This window comes from Pogoniulus pusillus, chromosome 11 (assembly GCF_015220805.1).
Source record: "Pogoniulus pusillus isolate bPogPus1 chromosome 11, bPogPus1.pri, whole genome shotgun sequence".
Classification (NCBI taxonomy): domain Eukaryota; kingdom Metazoa; phylum Chordata; class Aves; order Piciformes; family Lybiidae; genus Pogoniulus; species Pogoniulus pusillus.
The window spans coordinates 16,897,484-16,918,277 of record NC_087274.1 but is presented as its reverse complement, the minus strand read 5'-3'; the positions used below and the strand labels follow the sequence as shown (position 1 = coordinate 16,918,277).

Below are 20,794 nucleotides of genomic sequence, written 5' to 3'. Positions count from 1 at the left end.
TGTACCACTCTTTTGTAACACCACAATTTGTAAGTGATTTGCTCAGCAAATCAGATCTGGCAGAGGCAAAATGGCTTTGGCTGAGCCACATAAACCTGATTTTTTTAATTTTGGGGGCCTAAATGAAGCATTCAAGTGACCAGGACACAGTACTGATGGTCCCTGGGAAGTCAGCACTTCCTCAAACCGAAGGCTTTCACTGAGCTGCAGACTTCTCAAAACTTAACTGATAAAAACAAACAAAACAAAACCTCAAGGTTTTCATGCTTCAATCTTCAAAAAAAAAAAAGATTGAAAGGGGATCTGAAACAGTCCCAAAAACATCCATCTTGGAACTGGAAACAAGGATAACAGCTTTATCCCAAAGGCTAATTTGCTGAAGCTCTAAGTGCCGAAAGACAGGGGATTACAATCCAGCTGCCTTCCCAGCAGTAACTAGATAGCTTGGGGAGCTTTTATTCACCATTTTTTTTCCCATTTCTTTTTGTTTTAGGCCAAGCAGGTTGCCAGCTGCACCACTGCAAGAACCAGGGAGCGACGGATCCAATGGAAGTGGTCATTCTAAGCCGCACAGGTCAGAGGCGTCTGGAATCATGGATTTTGGCATTAACCATCCCCCTGTGGAACAGCTCCAGCTCCAGTAGGTCTCCAAGCACATCACCAGCGGGGCTGAGAGCTCTGCTTGTATTTCACAGGCTATGCAGGGACATCAGAGGTGCTAAAATCAATCTGCACCTTTAGCATCCACCACCTTTCATAGTACCCATCGCTCTCCATCACTGCCTGCTGCAGCTACCCTGGGAAATGGGTGGAAAACTTACAGCAGTGCATCCTCTGCCCTAGGAGCCCTGAGCCTCCTCGGATCCATCCCTTATCCCATGGACCTCCTCAGATCCATGAAATCTTTCTGAAGTAAAGCATGTTGTAGGCAGGAAAAAAATGGCATGTGTTTGAACAATTGAATGCTTGACAGGACAAGGGGTGATAGGTTTAAACCAAAAGAAAAGACATTCAGAATAGATGGAATAAAGAAATTGTTCATGCTGAGAGTGGTGAAACCCTGGCACAGGGTGCCCAGAGAGGTGGTGGATGCACCATCCCTAGAAACATTCCAGGTCAGGTTATTCGGGGATCTCAGAAACCTGCTGATGTCCCTGCTGACTGCAGGGTGGGTTAGACTAGATGAGCTTTAAAGGTCTCTTCCAACCTAAACCTTTCTGTCATTCTATGATCAGAAAGGGGTTGCATGGATAAAGCCACCAGATCAGTATGAAAAAAAACAAACATTCAGAGCACTGACCCTACCACAAACTCACCTAAACTGGCAGGGATGGGAACCGCTGGTATCTCCAAGTATCATGTGAATCTTGGAATTGCTTTGATTCAAAGAGACTTCTAAAGTCATCCAGTTCAACCCCAGTACTGCCAGGCTGCCACTAAACCATGGCCCTCAGCACCACATCTCCATGGCTTTTCGTTCCCTCCAGGGATGGGGACTCCACCACTGCCCCGGGCAACCTGTTCCAGGACTTTACAACCCTTTTGGGGAAGGAATTTCTCCTCATGCCCAACTTAAACTTCCCTTGGCACAACTTGAAGCCATTTCCTCTTGTCCTGGTGCTTGTCCTTGGGAGAGGAGATCAAGCCCACCTGTCTCAAACTCCCTCTTAGGGAGCTGTAGAGAGCCAGATGGTCTCCTTTCAGCCTCTTCTTTTCCATGTTGAACAGCTCCAGCTGCCTCAGCCTCTCCTCACAAGATTTCTGCTCTAGTTCCTTCACCAGGTCCTTCTTTTGGACACTCTCCAGCAGGTACAGGTAGAAGCCACAAGCTATTAAGTATTATTAATGGATTAAGCTGCCTACAGGACACAATCCACAGAATCTGGGCTGTGCTGTGCCAGCAACCAGGCAGTGACAGAAGCAGCTGCATCCTCGGGAGAGTCTGAGCTTGTAGATCTGCTGGAGGAGACCACACCAGCTCAGTCCCAGCCTCACAGATATAGAGCTGGCACAGAGGCACTCAGAAACACCAGCCTGGTTCTTTTCCAGCATTTGGATGTGGGCAGCAGCTTGTCTGTGAGCTGCTTTATATAGACATCAAAAACATCAGCTCTGGCAGAGAGGGACGATGCTTTAGAGCAGCTAAGCAGTTGAGACCCCACCTGGAGTCCTGTGTGCAGTTCTGGAGTCCCCAGCACAAGCAGGACATGGAACTGTTGGAGAAAGTCCAGAGTAGGCTACAAAGATGCTCAGAGGGATGCAGCAGCTCTGCTATGAAGACAAGCTGGGAGAGTTGGGGCTCTGCAGCATGGAGAAGAGAAAGCTTCGAGGAGAACTTGGAGTGGATTTCCAGTATCTGAAGTGGGCTACAGAAGGGCTGGAGAGTGACTACTGACAAGGTCTTGTAATGACAGGACAAGGAGGAATGGGTTTAATCTGGTAGAGGGGAGATGTAAACTGGATGTTAGGAAGAAGTTCTTTCCAGTGAGGGTGGTGAGACACTGGCACAGGTCGCACAGGGAGGTTGTGGATCACAGAAGCACAGAATGTAATTGAAGATCCACAGCCTCCTTGGAGGTGTTCAAGGCCAGGTTGGAAGAGACCTTGAGCGACCTGTTCTAGTGGGAGGTGTCCCTGTCTATGGCAGGGGGTTGGAACTGGATGATCTGTGAGGTCCCTTCCAACCTAAACCATTCTGTGATTCTACGAGCAATGCAGTAAGCTCTTTAAGTGTGTGCCTGCAGAGCACTGGCACAACCCAGTTACGGTTTGCATCACAGTCCTCTGCATTACCACAAGAACTACAAGCAAGAGGAAGGGAAAGGGAAAGCTCAGCACTGTCCCCACCCCTGTCAACAAACACTACCTTCAACAGAGCCAAGCTTTGTTTAAATTAATCTATAAGGGGGAGAGGGGGGGAGCAAGAGAGTAAAAGCTCCTCTTTTAGCTCTCATTAGTGCACTCAAGATGCTAAGGTTACTGGAGGGAAGTGTTTCAAAGCCAGCTTGCATTTAGATCGTTTAGTGCTCCATTTAAATCACACAATCAAGGCACTGGGAGGTGAGGGTCAAAGCCCAGGCAGGCAGCATACTTACACTCGTGATATCCTATGAGAGATGTGTGATTAGGGAGAGAGATAACGAGGAAAACAGGTTACAAACTGAACCGATGGAGCACAACTTCCCCTCGCCTTGTTGGCAGAGCTCAGACAGGGCTGGGCAGGTGGGCGCAAGGTGCGCAGGGGGAGCCCACACAGGTCAGGGCAGAGTCCTGGGCCAAGCAAGTGGATGTGGCACAGAGATTCCTCAAAGGGCCTGAAGCCTGAGTGGGCATAGGGAAGAGCCCATTGGAGCATGCAGGGGATGCCATGTTGGCCATGCCATGCAGGTGGAATCACACTGGCAATGTCCTTTTGGTGAGGCTATGCTGGAGATGCCACGCAGGTAATTCCATGCTGGCAATGCCACAGCGGTGATTCCAGAGCAGTGATCCCACGCAGGAGATGACATGCTGGCAATGCCATGCAGGTGATGCCATGTCACCAATGCCATACAGGTGACATTATACTGGTGATGCCATGTCACCAACGCCATGCAGGTGATACCATATTGGTGATGCCACACCACAAGGGTGCAGGAGATGCAAATGCCAAGCTGGTGACTCCATCAAGGCTACCTCTAGAAAGCAAGTTGGGGATGCGAAGACTGCTCTTCAAACAAGCTCCTTTCTGGAGAGCTTGTAAGCCAAGCTGGGCTTTATGGCATTTTAACACCACCAGCAGGCATGGCTGTTGCACACTCAGCACTGGAGCTGCCCTCCTGCTGTCCCATGGCCTTTCGACAATGGCCACTGATCCCAGCTCACTGCCTGCTCCCTGCCTCTTCCAGCTGCTCTGTCCAAGCTCTCCACCTACATGTCCTGCTCTCTTGCACCTGCATGTCCAAGCCCTCTGAATTTTGATAGCTCTTGATGTTACTGTTTTGTTGACAGCTGTAAGTAGAACTGACTGTTATCCATCATGGATGCCTGGTTGTGCACACATTATGAAGAACACAACCTATTACACCATGATCACAAAAATGGGCATAAAAATGATGTTACCATCTGCAAAAGTGCTTTAGTCACATCAGCTACCCAGGTTCAGTACCTTACTGACAACATCTGGGTATCAGGTATCATTAATTGCTCTGAAATTAGCTGTTCTCTGGGGGAGAGGAGGACATGCAGTCACATGAACCAGAGATAATACAGATGCAACTCCAAAGCTCAGAAGTACACCAAAGTTGGGCTTCTAAAAGTGTAGCTCCATCTGTAAACCAGTCATCTCCTCCTCTGCAAGCAATGTAGAAAGGAGAGAGACTCTAAAACACAACTCAAAGCCCTTCTCAGGGTGTGGTTTCATGGTAAAACTAACCAAATCTACCTTCATGCAAGACTTAGGAGGAGAGGTGAGGAGAGGGGAGAGAAGAGAGGGATTTTCAACTGGAAATGATCATGTGGTCCAACTGCCTGAACACTTTAGGGCTCATCAGAAGTTAAAGTGAGTTATTAAGAGTATTGCCCAAATGCCATTTGAAGACTGATGGGCTTGGGGCAGTCACACATGCCTGCAGGCTTGACAACTCTTTATGATCTGGGGGGTTCGAGGTACACTACTGAAGTAGAATTCTGTTTCAAGACAAGGAAAACTCCACTTAAGGATCAAGCCAAAAGCCAAGCCAAGCCTTAGCCAAGCCAAGATCCAGCAGAGTCAATTGTGATACAAATGATTCCACTTTGATACAAACCCTGGAATTCAGGTTAGGGGGACAAAATCAGGATTGCTCTGTTTGAGCCCCCACCATCCACCCAAGGGTGAAATCTCTACTCCCTGGATCCCCAGGAGCCTCCTGCTCCCTAGGTTGCTCTGTCCCAGCACCAGACATGATGGAATGAGCTGCCCAAACACATGCTTGCCCAAAGCGAGATGGGGCTGATCCGGATCCACACTCACTTTTCCAGCAGGATGAGGGCTGTGGTCGGGTTCACACGGAGATACTTGCACGTGGGTTGCCCATAGTCAGCCAAATATGTGGACCAGTCCCACTGGATGAAGAGATCTAAGAGCTGCATCAGCCATGGGAGAGACAAAACAAAGAGAATAAGAGTTTGAAAGCTGATGAAAGAACAAGAAGCAAAGCTCCTGGGCAGGTTTGGAGTCTTTATTGACTTAGTTAACAGAATGTTGCTAATACCTCATTATTAACTTATCCATATTTAATCATCAATTTGTTAAGATTTAAATATGAATTGGTGCATAGCTCTATTAATTTAGGCAGAGTGCATAGCCATCCTGCTACGCTGCCTCTACTTTTAGGGTGAATGAGGGATATGAGGATTGAGATACTTCAAGGAGGTGGGTGGCAAAGAAGTCTAGCACCCTGATGCCCCCAGCTGTGACAGGAGGACGCTCATGGGGTCAAAGTCACCGTGAGTCTCTCCCCTGGCATCACTTGAATCATGACACCAGGTTTTCTCATGACACTTGCTCCATCTCAACATCTTCTGAGAGCTTTGTAAAGCATCTCAACTGACAGCAGCTCCCTGGGGAGGCCCGTGTGGGACCCAGGGGTTTATCTTGGGTGAACACAGCTACCAGAGGAGATTGGGAATCCCAGGTGGTTTCCAGACATTTGCAAAAGAAACCACCAGCCCCCATCAGTGGGGAAGGAATCACGGAATCAGAGAATGGTTTAAGTTGGAAGGCACCTCAAAGATCATACAGCTCCAACCCCATGCCATAGGCAGGGGCACCTCCCACTAAAACAGGTCGCTCAAGGCCTCATCCACCCTGGCCTTGAACACCTCCAGGGAGGGAGCAGCCACAACCTCCCCGGGCAACCTGTGCCAGTGTCTCACCACCCTCACTGGAAAGAACCCTTTCCTAACATCTAGTTTGAATCTCCCCTCTTCCAATTTAAGCCCATTACCCCTCATCCTGTCATAACAAAGCCAGTATTAACTCAGCTGCTCATGACCATCCCTGCTCCAGCACCCCAAAACTAGCACCTGAAGCCCTTCACCTCTGCAAAGAGTCCCTCGGTGCCCCATCCCTCCCAGCTGATTCAAGTGAGGGACAAGCGAGCTACAGCCCAGGCGTCCTGGATGCCTTTTACCGCTTCACATCCTCATTTTCATTAAAACCCAAAGAGGACCTCCCACATCTTTCCCAAGCAAGGACTTCCTCACCGCTAAGAGGAACTTGCCTCTCCACCCATGAGAGGACAGCTGAGGCCACATGAGCTTGCAGCCTTCACCTCCATCATCTACAACAGGTTAATTAAGAGCTGATGTATTTCTCTCCCCCTCCACCCCCGACCTTGGAGAGCTGCTGTGACCACTCTATTGCAGGACAGGCTGCCAAGCACACAGACGTCTTCATTGCCCGCGTCTGCGCGTCCCGGTGCCCACCAGGGAAGTCTGGAGAAGGAGGACCCAACCCACGGCCAAGCGAGGACCATAGAGGGCTCATTGTCCCCGCGTCTCCATGGTTTTCCTGGAGGCTCCAGCGCTGTTTAACAACACATCCCGCCCCGCCAAGAAGGGGGATTTAGCTGCTCCGAGACCTCAAGGTTCAAAACAAAAATGTGCAACAAGATTCTTTTTGATTATGTAGGTCAGGGCAAAGGAAAACAAGCCCTGGGGAACAATCCCCGGGGCTGGCAGGGGGGACGGATTAGCCGGGACCTAAGGAGGCCTTTCCAACCCGCGGTCCCGCGCGGCTTTGTGCGGCGGCTCCATTGTGTTAACTACAGACCCGAGCTGGACGTCATTGGCAGAAGGCTTTCTTTTTTTCTCCCCAATGGGCACCTTCAAGAGACAACCTTAAATATGATTTCACAGGACCTTTTCACGCAGCACAGCGGGGCCAGAACTCTCCTAATGGGCTTTGCGGGCCGCTGGGGGAAGCTGCATGCTTGTACAGGCTAAATCGGATCCCCCTCAACGCGCCAAAGCCCTCTCGCTGGTGGCCCTGGGGGGATGAACGTGCCCCTGGCAAAGCACAAACAAAGCAGCACAAGTTAATGCCAAAGAAAGGGCATGGCTGGACCATGCAAGGGCCAGGTAGCCACTCATGGGGAGTGGAAACAAAGGCCCAGGAGGAAGGAACAGAAGATGAACTCAAATAAAGAGAGAGATTGGAAGTAGGTTAGGACAAGGTGAAATGAAAAGCACCAGGAGATGTTACAAACAAGAGGCCGAGGCAGGATAGCAAGGGCTCAGGGAAACCATAGAATCCCAGAATGTCAGGGGCTGGAAGGGACCTCAAAAGATCATCTGGTCCAGCCTCCCTGCCAGAGCAGGATCACCTAGAGCAGATGACATGAGAATGCATCCAGATGGTTCTTGAATATCTCCAGAGAGGGAGATCCATAACCTCCCTGGGTAGCCTGTTCCAGTGCTCGGAGGGTGGATAAGGAAAGGGTCTGGAGAAACCCCCCACGCACCTCAACACAAGGGGGAACTTCTTGCCTGTAGGGTCCCAGAGCACTTGCACAGGCTCCTCAGAGAGGTTGTGAAGTCTCCTTCTCTGAAGCCTTTCAAGGCCTGTCTGGATGTGTTCCTGTGTGACCTGAGCTAGATTGTATGGTCCTGCTGTGGCAGGGGAGTTGGACTCAATGATCTCTTTGGGTCTCTTCCAACCCCTGACATCCTGTGAGACTGTGAAAGAGCAGGTGGGAAGATTTTTAAGCGCAAGTCAGGTGAATGACCACCTAGGGCAGTTCAACCCTTGCTTTGCAGCTTTAGGAGCTCAAGCCAATCCTTGCCATTCCCATTAGTGCCAAGTGACAAGAGGCTGGGATAGCATATAGACAGCAGCCCATCCTCAGACAAGCTGTGGGGGATCCATGGAAGGATGCAGATTCTTGGAAGTCTTTAAAAGGGTTGCCCAGAGAAGCTCTGGAAGTGTGTGAAAGATATGCAGACTTGGCTCTTGTGAATAGGGTTTAGTGGTGGAGCTTGCAGTGTTAAGTTACAGGTTGGAAATGATCATAGAAACATAGAATTACAGAACCAACCAGGTTAAAAGAGACTTCCCAGATCATCCAGTCCAACCTAGCACCCAGCCCTATCCAATCAACTAGACCATGGCACTAAGTGCCCCATCCAATCTTTTCTTGAATGTCCCCAGGGAGGGCAACTCCACCACCTCCCTGGGCAGCCCATTCCAATGGATGATCTTAAGGGTCCTTTCCAACCTAAATGATTCAATGAATCTAACCAAGTCCCGCTCTAATGCACTCCTACCCCAGACTGGGCCTTCTCCGAGTGCTGGGAGACACAGAGCTCCCCAGGCAGGCTGAGGACAGTGACAGATGGCCTGTGTATCTTACAGCTGTTTGCCCACATCCATCTTGCCAGCCAGGCAGGTCCAAGGACAGCCGGGGCCAGCACCTTTGGCATCGCCGGCACTCGCAGGGCACCGTAGGAGAGAGGTCTTGCAGGAGGAAGCCTGATGGCTCAGGGCAAGCTGTCTCAAAACGATTTATCTGTCACATAAATGTCGTTTTATTGGGTTTACTGTTTAAACTTTTCACCTCTGCTGCTAAATCTGAATGATAAAAAAAAGAGAAGGAGGGAAGGGAAAACCTGGCTGCAGCACGGCGCTGGCTGCGGCAGGGCTGCTAGGGGAGATTCCAAATAAAATATGCAAATACCATTAATTCTTCTAACTGGAGTCTCCTTTTCAAGGCTATAAATCAAACTCGACAGGGCATACACTGGGGGGAAAGGAAAAGAAGAGAAGGGAAGGAAAAAAAAAAACCCAGAAGCTTTTACGATGATGTGAAAGTGGAATAAGAGCTCAGAAGGCTGCAGACTCTCTGTGTGGGCAGAGCAGGGCTGTGGACCTGCAGCTTGCTGGGGCTGAAGCCACAGGAGGTTCAGGAGCAGAGAAGTCCCAGCTCCTACATGCAGGTGTAATTCTTGGTGTAAGAGCTGGGAAAGGTTCATGTAGGTATTGCTAAGAGTGAAGAAGTGGAGAACAGTTTGAGTGTGCCTCCAAAGGCAAGTCATGAAGAGTGTTGTGATGCACATATCTGTGAGCTCTTACTCGAATGCTCATTCAAGAATCACCACTAAACTGGGAAACAGTTCCCAGCTCTGTCCCAGGCTCCCCTTGGCAGACAGTGAGAACTTTCTCCTCTTTTCATAGAAGCAGAATTATTCTGGTTGGCAGAGAACTTTTCAGATCATCAACTACAATCTTGAACCTAGCACTGCCAGGTCACCACTGACAATCTGTCCAGGGACACAGCGGAGTTCCCACTGATGGAGGTTTTCAAGATGTGACTAGGACACAGGTCTAGGTTATCTCTTCCTTTTCCATCAGAGGTAGGAAAAGGTGCCTTCCAACCCAGGCAGTTACAGGATTCCACGATTCTACCCCAAAACCAAGCATCACTTCCCCTCTCAGCCATCATAATATTTACTCACACTCATCAAAGAGGACCGAGACAGCTTCAAATCCTGCTCTGGCAGGGAAGCTGCACTAGATGATGCCCAGAGGTCCCTTACAACTTCTGTCACTCTGTCATTCTCTGGTTCTGTGATAAGGACCATCACCATCACAGTGCCAGAGGATAAAACCAGTGATGAGACAGTGCAAGGGCTGGTGGGAAACATCGCACAGAGAAGCAAACTTTCCCTGAACTAAAAGCCCAAATGAAGGAACTTTCACATCCCTGCAGCTACGAATTACCCTTGAGTCCTTCTTCCTCCAAGCACATGAATGCTGGCAGACAGACTTTTCTCCAATAAGAGTTCACAATATCAAAGACTGGGGGGGGGGCGCGGGTGGTTGGAACTGACCTCTGGGGATCATCTAGTTCAAATCCTCTGCTAAAGCAGGGTCACCCATAGCAGCTTGCCCTGGATCATATCCAGATGGGTTTAGAAAATCTCCAGAGAAGGAGACTCCACAAACTCTCTGGGAAGCCTGTTTCAGGCCTCCAGCACCCTTACAGCAAGGTTCCCTCACATTCAGATGGAACCTCCTGGGTTCCAGTATGTGGCCATTGCCACTTGTCCTGTCCTTGGACACCGCTGAAAAGAGTCTGGCCCCAACCTCTTGCCCCCTGCCCTTTAGCTATTGATCAGATCCCCTCTCAGGCTGCCCTTCTCCAGGCTAAACAGCCCCAAGGCTCTCAGCCTTTCCTCCCCACAGAGAAGCTCCAGGCTCCTCAGCATCCTCATGGCCACAGCTGCACTCTTTCCACTCTCTCTCTCTTGAACCGGAAAGCCTAGAACTGGACCCAGTACTCCAGATGTGGCCTCACCGGTGAAAAGCAAAGGGAGAGGAGAACCTCCCTCGACCTGCTGGTTGTTGATTTTCCATGGTGCTCATGGAGCACAGGCTGCAGCTGCCTGACAAACCTTCTGCAAAGCACTGCCTGCTGTTAAGAACCCCCAAAGCAAACAGCAGTGGCAGATGCAGGCATGCACCGAGGGCTGGAAAGAGAAGGACGACTCCCGACCAGTAACTGACAAACGTTGCAACCTGTTTCAACAAATTTAAACTCAGTTATCTTGGATTTTCACATCCAACCAAGCTAAGGGAAGTACAGTTAACTTGCTGTGACTTAAGGCAGGAAACAGTCAGATGTCCACAGCAGCCTGGCCTGGGTCTAGCTGGTGCCAATAGAAGGTGTGTGAGATCTTGCTTGTGAGCAAGGCTCAGGTCAGTGGAGAAGGGACAGCCATGCTACATGGTTATGGGCAGGCTTTCACCATGAGCTTCCTGTCCCCTGGATGTTAGGGCACTGTAGAAGCATTAAGTTGGGTTTGGAGATTTCCCATCTGGAGGCAGAACTCTTGCCCTGAAATCTGCTGAGGGTCATGTCCTTCAGTGTCTGGGCTTGCGTGTTCTGGGGGCAGAAGTAGAGAAGATTTCCAGAACCACACTGAACCCAGCTCTAAAAAACTCTCTCATCTTTCCTTATTCCTTTAACCTCTAATTCTGATGCTCCTCTTCCCCAGCCTTTGTTGTGGGCTGCACACAGAAGCAATAGTCTTTGACATGGCACCTTCTACAACCCAGCTGTCGTTCAGCTTGCAGGAGACCACACTCCTCTCACAGCCCACTGAGATCTTCCCTTAAGAAGCTAATTTCACCCATTTAACACCACAGCTCCTTTGATATAGGTGATAAGTGGCTCTGAGGAAGGCAGCACCTAAGTCCTACCACCGCCTTGTCCCTGCATGAAGGGACAAGACACTTCCAGAGGGACCAGCAAACAGCCGGGCAAGACTTGATCCTGTTGGGTACCTCTATCAAAGCACAAGGAACTGCTGAACTCAAACCAGTGCCAACACCCAGTTTGTCCATGCCTAAGCTTGCCCACAACCCATCCCCACCACCGGCCAGGCAGTCCCTGCCATCAGCCAGCAGGGAATTGTTACGGAGCACAAAAGCCCAAAGAGTTTCCAACATCAGCAGCCACAGACAAGTACATTCAAAATAATTTATTTTGGGGAGGTTTCAATTATGCCTCGTGGGAAAGCAATACTGAAAGAGAAAGAAATACTCCAACCCATGGGAAGATGTGGGTTTGGACAATAGCTTTGCTAAGAAGAAAAGGCACCAACAATTGGAACATGATGTTGGTTCGTTTGCTTTTGAAAGACACGGAGGGTAAAACTGTGGCTTAAGCGAAAGCAGGAGCAGATTTGTCACCCATTTCACTAGAAACTACAATTTTGTCTCTGCATTGAGTGTATTTTGCACAAGGGCATGGACAGCACCTGCAGTAACCTCGTGTGGCACAAGCCAAGGCAATGACAAGCCACACATGAAGCACCAGGAAGGTGAATCTTCTCACTTTAGGTGCTCACCAGACCACCCTGTGAGAGAGACAGAGACTTCCAGGTGTTACAGATTCAAAGAAAGGTGGAGGTTGTAAGGCACCACTGGGGATCATCTAATCCTATCCTCCTGCTAAAGCAGGGTCACCCACAGCAGCTTGCCCTGGATCATGTCCAGGTGGGTTTAGAAAATCTCCAGAGAAGACTCCACAACCTCTCCAGGCAGCCTGCTCCAGGCCTACAGCACTCTCACAGTAACAGCCTTCCTTCATGTTCAGTTGGAACCTCCTGGGTTCCACTTTGTGCCCATCTCCCCTCATCTTGTCCCTGGGCACCACTGAAAGCAGCCTGGCCCCACACTCTTGAACCCCAGCCTTTAGCTCTTGCTGAGCATTGACCAAATCTTCTCTAGGGCTGCTCTTCTCCAGGCTCCACAGCCCCAGGGCTCTCAGCCTTTGCTTCTCACAGAGCTGCTCCAGGCCCCTCAGTAGCTTTGTAGCCTCCACTGGACTCTCCAGTATTTTCCTGTCTCTCTTAAACTGAGGGGCCTAGAACTGGACCAAATAGTCCAGATATATCCTCAGTAGGGCAGAGTAGAGGGGAAGGAGAGCCTCGCTCGAGTTCCTGTTGACTAGAGAGTGCCATCCAGCCTGCTCAGAGCTCTCTGTAAGGCACAATATCTTTATGTTTGAGTGATTCCTCCAGGTCTCCCAGGCAGATGCTCCATCCAGAGCTGCCTTTCCTTCTGAACACTCATGCTAGAGGGAGGAGAATCCCTTCCAAGTTCCTTATCTCACATTTTAACTGGACTGATTTATCTTCCTTTTTCCTTCTTGGAAAAAGCAAGAAAGGCTCTGGAAAGATTTCTGGCAGATGGGACAGTATGTAACAAAGGACAGGTTGAGACCCTCAAAGCCCCTTTCTGTCCAGTCTGGACAGATTTGTATTAGTGCCTGTTTATACATTTTGGTATTTCTTACATCAGAGGAAGGTCTCCAGGTTTGTTGCCTGCACTGCATGTACAGAAGTTCTTTTGGTTGGCCACCTGCAAATACTCTAGCAGGAGGAAAACCTCTGGCTTTCCACCTGCTTTCAACAAATGCAGGTTGATTTTAATTCTCTTCCACAAGGTATTTCTTCCAAAGGTCTCATCAAAACCTTAACAAACACAATTTCTCCCCAAAACTGCTGTGTTTCTGCTTGTAGCTCACTTCCCCACTTACAGCAAAAAAATCTCCTTCCCCTTTGGGTTTAATATGGCTTTGAGGAATCTGCTTTCTCCTCCCAGCCTGCCACACAAAACCACACCAAGCAGCCATGAAAGGTTATCAGGCTTCAAGAGAAGTGATGCAAATCAGCAGGGTGGGGACATGGAAGTTTAGCACCTTGTGTTACAGTGACAGCCTGAAAGACAGCTTGGAAAGCCCCTACCAGCTGCGGTCACGCTTCTCCTGGCTTTGATGGTGCAGAGTGGTGGCTTTAGTCATCCACTGGAGGCCTGCCCACAGGGAAGGCTAAACTGAATTTTAGGGAAATCCCAATTTTCTCTGACCATCACATTGTGCAATGTTGCTGGAAAAGCAAGGCGTGAAAATTATTTGTTAGAAGCCCACTGAGATTTCAGTGTCTCAGCACAGAGTTGGTCAGCTGAGCGCTGACACCCATCAGGCTACACTCACATCCAGTGAGACCTGGGCAGGCTGGAGAGCTGGGTGACAGGGGCAGCAGCCAGTTCAACAAGAACAAGGGTAGGGTCCTGCACCTGGGGAGGAATAACCTCCTGCAGCAGTACAGGTTAGCAGATGACGTTCTGGAAAGCAGTTCTGCAGAGAAGGGCTTGAGAGTGCTGGTGGATCAAAAGTTCACCATGAACAAACAACGAGCTCCTGTGGCCATTAAAACCAATGGGATCTTGGGGTGCATTAAGAACAATGTGACCAGCAGGTCAAGGGAGGATCTTCTTCTCCTCTACTCCATCCTAGCCAGGCCACTTTTGAAATACTGGGTCCAGTTCTGGGCTCCCCAGTTCAAGAGAGACAGGGAACTGCTGAAAAGAGTAGAGGACACAAAGCTGCTGAGCAGCCTGGAGCATCTCAGCAACCTTGTAGTAGCCTTCCAGTATCTGAAAGGGGCTACAGGAGGGCTGGGGAAGGATTAATGACAAGGTCCTGTAATGGCAGGATGAGGAGGAATGGGTTTAAACTGGCAGAGGGGAGACTGAAACTGGATGTTAGAAAGAAGTTCTTTCCAGGGAGGGTGGTGAGACACTGGCACAGATCACATTCTGTGATTCTGTGATCCACAATCTTCCTGGAGGTGTTCAAGGCCAAGTTGGATGAGGCCTTGAGTGACCTGTTCTAGTGGGAGGTGTCCCTGCCTATGGCAGGGGGTTGGAACTGGATGAGCTTTGAGGTCTCTTCCAACCTAAACCATTCTGTGATTCTGTGATCTCCATCAGGAGCACAGGCTGAGAGCCCTGGGGCTGTGGAGCCTGGAGAAGAGCAGCCCCAGAGAGGATCTGGTCAATGTTCATCAAGAGCTAAAGACTGGGTGTTAAGAGGCTGGGACCAGGTTGTTTTCAGTGGTGCCCAGGGACAGGATGAGGGGTGGTGGGCACAAACTGGAACCCAGGAGTTTCCATCTGAACATGAAGGAAAACTTTGTTGCTGTGAGGGTGCTGTAGGCCTGGAGCAGGCTGCCCAGAGAGGTTGTGGAGTCTCCTTCTCTGGAGATTTTCTAAACCCACCTGGACATGATCCAAGGCAAGCTGCTGTGGGTGACCCTGCTTTAGCAGGGGAATAGGATTAGATGATCCTCAGTGGTCCCTTCCAACCCTCACCATCTTGTGATTGTGTGGCTCTAGTGACCACCCAGCTGGGGCGTTTTGTGAATGGCCAGAAGAAGAAAAGGCAGCTCTGTCTTGCTGGATTGAGTAGCCAATTTGCACTAAGAAAAATAATTATTTAGACTCATCAAATTCTCCAGGTGGGCTCACAACTTTGCATGGAGCTTTCTACCTAGAGAAGACAACAGCATTTCTACCTTCCACACCCCACAACCTGCCTAAGACAAAGAGACAATAGTGGGCAGCAGCCAAAAGAAATCCAAGAGCCTCAGAAGACCGTTCTCCAGGGACTGCTACTGAATGGCACTTTGCCTTTCCATGTAGCCATCACAAAGGGGGATTCATTACCTAAGCAAGGATGTCTCCTGTAGAAGCACCCCCTGGTAGCCTCTCTGGCTCAGATCTTCAGGCGGTACACCTGAGAGGTGCACCTATCACTCTGCCCAGCAAGCGTGGAGCCTGGAAAAATTCTTAGGGTCACCATGCAAGGTTCTGGGGACTGAATTTGGGATGCAATGCTTGGAAAGTGCTCAGCTTGCCGATAGTTCATCTCAGCAACATTTTGGAAGGTGTTATAGGGAGAAGTAGGGAGGTGATGGCCACTCTGCATTCAGGTATTCCTTGCATATAGAAATACCTTCTCTGCTGCTTTAGCTTATGTGCATCCAGTCTCCTGCATTTACCTGCTTCATCCTGCCTGATCCACAGCTCAAAATCATCAGCTCCAGAGAAAACATTAAGAAATAACACGGAAAATCCCAATATTTCAGGTCATGATGGGATGAGTTAATAAGAACACCAAAGAAGGATAAATCCCCTTAAATAAAAGGAAGCAGATTGTCCTTCAAGTAAGCCTATAGACAAGCCACCCCCATTATCAACCCCATAGTACCAGAGGAGCCAGTAGCTATTAGTAATCACTTCAGTAATTAAAAATCACTTTAGTCAATTAAAGTGATCAGCAGGAACCACTGTAAATGCCACCTTTGTAGGGGAAATGTTTCTAGTTATCAACAGCAGGTATTTGCAGTCAGAAGGCTCCTAGGTTGAGAGGCATTAACATTCCCCATTCTCTGACAGCTTAGGAGGCAATGCAGGTACCTATAGAGCGATCAGGATCAGGAGAAGAAGACAACCAAACCATATTCTGAAGCTAATATAGTCCTGCTTGGTGCCCCTGACAGCCAGCACATGATGCCCTCAGTGAGTGGCACAGCATGGTGGGCCCCACCCGGGGGGATACAGGGACAGAGAAGCCAGCAAAGTTTTCCTGAGGGCAGCAGTCTAGGTCCTTCCTTTCCACAGCACAAGAAATCACTGAATCAAACAACTCCTGATCATAGAATCATAGAATCAACCAGGTTGGAAGAGACCTCCAAGATCATCCAGCCCTATCCAATCAACTAGACCATGGCACTAAGTGTCCCATCCAGTCTTGTCTTGAACACCTCCAGGGATGGCAACTCCACCACCTCCCTGGGCAGCCCATTCCAAAGCCAACCACAAATCACTCTCTGTGTCAAGAACTTCCTCCTAACATCCAGCCTAGACCTCCCCAGGCACAACTTGAGGCTGTGTCCCCTTGTTCTGTTGCTGCTTGCCTGGGAGAAGAGACCAACCCCACCTGGCTACAGCCTCCCTTCAGGTAGTTGTAAACAGCAATGAGGACTGCCCTGAGCCTCCTCTTCTCCAGTTCCTAAGGTGCCACCAGCACCACCTGAGCCTCACAGCCTCATTCTCAGCAGGTACCACAGCTCACCACAGAGCCAACAGACCACGATTCTTTTCTCCACTGCTCAGCTGATGCTAAAAGCCTTCTGCAAAGTTGCATTTTTCTTTTGTTTACACATGGAAAAAAAAAGGGGGGAGGGAATAAAAAAAAAGCAGTGAGTGACCTCTTGCTAACCCCAGCTGGGCTCTGAGAAGCTGCTGCTGCCTTCACCTCCGAGTGAACTTTCAGATTATCTCAGACAAGATTCACCTTGCACTGAACTTGTCCCCGCGCGGCCGCGCACAGTCACGTCCCCGTGATCGAGCAGCTCCGCGCCGCGGTAAATCCGCCCAGCGCCGGCGCCCTGCTTCCTCCCGGTCTCCGCGGGCAGGGGCAGCCCTGCGAACGCTGCCAGCCGCTGCCAGCGCGGGCAGGACGCGGGGAAGCAGCGATGCGAGGGGGTAAGGACGAGACAGAGCAGCTCCCGTGCTGTGCTGTGCTGTGCTGTGCTGCGCTGCGCTGCGCTGCGCTGCGCTGCGCTGCGCTGTACAGACAGTGAGTTGTGGACGCGCTCCATGGTAGCTCCCGCAGGAATAAGCAGCTCCGGGTGCCCACCATGAGTGGCGATGACCTATGGAGAGGGCTTGTCACAGAATCACTGAATGTCAGGGGCTGGAAGGGACCCTGAAAGCTCATCCAGTCCAACTCCCCTCACAGAGTAGGATCTCCTAGAGCAGATCGCACAGGAACTTGCTCAGGCAGGTTTTGAGTCTCTCTAGAGAGGGAGACTCCACGACCCCCTGGGCAGCTTGTTCCAGTTTTTCTGTTATCCTCACAGGGTAATTCCTCCTCATATTTAAATGAAACTTCCTATGCCTCAGCTTCCACCCTCGTATGGCTTTCTGCTCAAAAGACCCAAGAGAAAACAAAAAGCAAAGAGGAACAGAAAGAGTGGTCTTGAGCAGAAGCCATGTGAGGAAGTGGCTGAGGGAACTGAGGTTGTGCAGCCTGAAGAAAAGGAGGGTGAGGGAAGACCTTCTAACTCACTCCAACTCCATGAAAGAAGGTTGGAGCAAGGTGGGAGGCAATCTCTCATCCCAAAGACCAAGGTGGGAGGCAATCTCTCATCCCAAAGACCAAGGTGGGAGGCAATCTCTCATCCCAAAGACCAAGGTGGGAGGCAATCTCTCATCCCAAAGACCAAGGTGGGAGGCAATCTCTCGTCCCAAAGACCAAGGTGGGGGGCAATCTCTCGTCCCAAAGACCAAGGTGGGAGGCAATCTCTCGTCCCAAAGACCAAGGTGGGAGGCAATCTCTCGTCCCAAAGACCAAGGTGGGAGGCAATCTCTCGTCCCAAAGACCAAGGTGGGAGGCAATCTCTCATCCCAAAGACCAAGGTGGGGGGCAATCTCTCGTCCCAAAGACCAAGCAGTAGAACAAGAGGAAACAGACCCAGGTTGTGGCAGGGCAGGTTTAGAATGGACACCCGGAAAACTGGAACCAGCTACCCAGGAGGTTATGGAGTCTCCCTCTCTGGAGATACTCAAGAACCATCTGGATGCATTCCAGTGTGATCTGCTCTGGGTGATCCTGCTCTGGCAGGGGGGGCTGGACCAGATGGCCTTTTCGAGGTCCCCTCCAGTCCCTGATATTCTGTGATTCTACGATTCTATAAAGAAGTTTCTTCACTGAAAAGCTTGCTGAGCCCTGAATCAGGCTGCCCAGGACAGGGGTAGAATCCCCATCCTTGGAGGAACTGAAAAGCCATGAAGATACAGTGCCAGGTCGTGGTGACCTGGCAGTGCCGAGTTAATGGTTGGACTCGAGGATCTTAAAGGTCTCTTCCAAGCTAAGTGATTCCATGATTCCAACAAGCACTGATAAAGGGCCCATTGGTCCCTTCCACCCAGCAGGAAACAGCCTCCTAAACTCTGGCTGCCCTCTCAGCTGCGAGCGCTGCAGCCCGTGGCTGTCCCCACATCTCTTTCCCAGAAGCAGGCAGTGCGAGCAGGCAGGGGCAGTCGCCTCTCCGTCTCGCAGCTGACACGCAAGGAAAGGGAGAGCTCAGCATCCGCGCTGGCGGTAGCGATTCCTGCCACTGAGGTCACCCGGCTGGCGGAGAGGAGATCGTCTGGGCGGGGAAATAGATACACTCAAGTTCAAGTGCTTCGAATACCTTCCTCCTTTTTTTTCCCTTCCTCTTTCCCTTCCCCCCATCCTTTCTTTCTTAAAATCCTCAAAACTAAACTAATGCATCCCCTTCTTTTCATGGTAACTTCCTCCTTACCCTCGGTGGTTTTGTTTAGCAGATCTATTGTTCTCACCGAGCCTTGCCCTGGGGTCCAATTAGAGCCTGCTCTCATTTTTCCCCCTATGTAACTGATGCTTATTTCTTTAAGCTCTACTGTAAACACAAAACACACTGCAGTGCCCTGGCCCGGCTTTGCAGGAGGCAGGCTCAGACCTGGAACTACTTCTTTTTGTTGAGGTGTGGGGTGGGTTTTTCTGTTTTGCCTGTTGTTTTTTTTTTCCCTTTATTTCTTTCTGTAGAAAACAAAAAGCTTGGAGTTGCTTGCTTGAAAGATTTGAACACCTGCAGGATGCAGGCTGCGGTACCTGCGGGTGGTCTGAGCTCGGAGCAGGGACCATGCGACAGCAGCACTGGGTCCGGGCTGCTTTGCTGGGCCTTTCACTGCTTGCAAGGCTAGAAACAGAACCTCAGAATGGCTTGGGTGCAAAGAGTCATTGAAAGGTCACCTGGTCCAACACCCCTTCACCAGCACCTTCAGCTAGATCAGGATGCTCAGAGTCCTGTCCAGCCTGACCTGGAATGGTTCCAGGGATGAGGAATCTACCACTTCTCTGGGCAACCTGGGCCAGAGTCTCACCACTCTCAATACAAAACATTTCTTCCTCCTCTACAGTCTAAATCTTCTTTTAGTTTCAAACCATCCTCCCTCGTTCTGTCACAATAGGCCCTACTAAAAAGTCTGTCCCCAACTTTCTTATCAGTCCCCTTAAGTACTAAAGGGCCACAATGAGGTCTCTCCAGAGCCTGTTTTTCTCCAGGCTGAACAGCTCCACTTCCCTCAGCTGCTCAAGACTTGTGCTCTTGACCTTTCACCAGCTTCATTGGTCTTCTCTGGACACACTTCAGCACCTCAATGTCCTTTTTTTGAGTGAGGAGCCTAAAAGTGAACCCAGTATTTGAAGTATAGAGAATACTCCCTGCAGCACAGCACAGGTGAGGCTGTCCAAACGGATCCAGCATCAGTGCAGAAGAACCCAGTGACAATGAGGTCTCCTCCCAAGACAGAAGATGTAAATGGCAGCAATGAGGGGACAGAGAAGCTGGCCTCCAATGCTGCCACTGAGAAGGTTCCCTTGGCTTTGCAAGTGCATCAGCATCTAGAAATGTCCCCCTCAAAGCAACTGTCACTGCCTCTCTGCAGTGGTGTCACCTGCAAAACTCATTTGGGTTGTGAAATAATCCAGCAATTTGGGTGGCTGATTAGAACTATTTTTATACGGCCACGGGATAGATATTTCCAGAGCCTGAAGGAGTGTTTGGAAAATAGGGAGAGCCATTTAGAGCCATTTAGCTTATTCTATAGAGAGGCAGAGGCAGCAGCAGATGGATATTTAAACCAGCTGTGAGGAGAAGACTGGTAGGAAACACTTGGAACCAAATCACTTTGCAGAAGCTTAGAAATCAGTGAATTTGGTAATGCCCCACTTTGGAGGGGAGGAAAATCATTGCACTTCTTTGGCTTCTAGAGAATAATAAATTACCATGGAAAATGGAAAGACTAAAGTTCATTATTTCAGATTATATTTTCCATCCACACTGTGAAAAAGTAAAAAAAGGATCTTTGTTGGCTGAGTGGACACCACCAAACGTTTCCCCTCAGGGCATGTTTAGTGATGTACACTCAATTGAAAAGGACCACAGACTGGGTTGGATGGGAAGGGAACTCTAAAGGTCATCAGGTCCAACCACCCTGCAACAGCGACATCTGTTACTAGAACAGGTTGCTCAGAGCAGCTTTCAAACAGACCTGGAATGTTTCCAGCCATGGGGCACCTCTCTGGGCAACCTGGTACAGTGTCTCACCAACCTCAGCATAAAAAAAATCTTTCTCTCTAGCTTGAATCTCCCTCTTTAAAATTATCACCCCTTGTCCTGTCACAAGAGGCCCTGCTCAAAAGCCTGTCCTCAGACAAGGATCTGCCAGAGAGAGTCCAAGGGAGGGCTATGAGGATGATGAGGGGACTGGAGCACTGGCTGATGAGAAGAGGCTGAGGGACCTGGGGCTGCTTAGTCTGAAGAAGAGAAGACTGATAAGAGGATCCAATAAATGTGTATAAATATCTGAGGGTGGAGGGGGGACAGG

The 20,794-nt window shown here is 49.9% G+C and overlaps 1 protein-coding gene across 3 annotated transcripts in view; it reads right to left on the bottom strand.

The window, feature by feature from the left end:
- Nucleotides 1-20,794, bottom strand: part of EXOC6B (exocyst complex component 6B) — a 294,381-nt gene that overhangs the window by 6,274 nt on the left and 267,313 nt on the right. For 2 of the 3 annotated variants that reach the window (XM_064151211.1, XM_064151212.1), the window contains exon 21: nucleotides 4,994-5,106. In XM_064151211.1, coding sequence (XP_064007281.1) covers nucleotides 4,994-5,106 — 113 coding nt within the window. Of the gene's footprint in view, nucleotides 1-2,821; nucleotides 3,108-4,993; nucleotides 5,107-20,794 lie in introns of those variants that run through there. The other variant, XM_064151213.1, reaches the window with a different exon arrangement.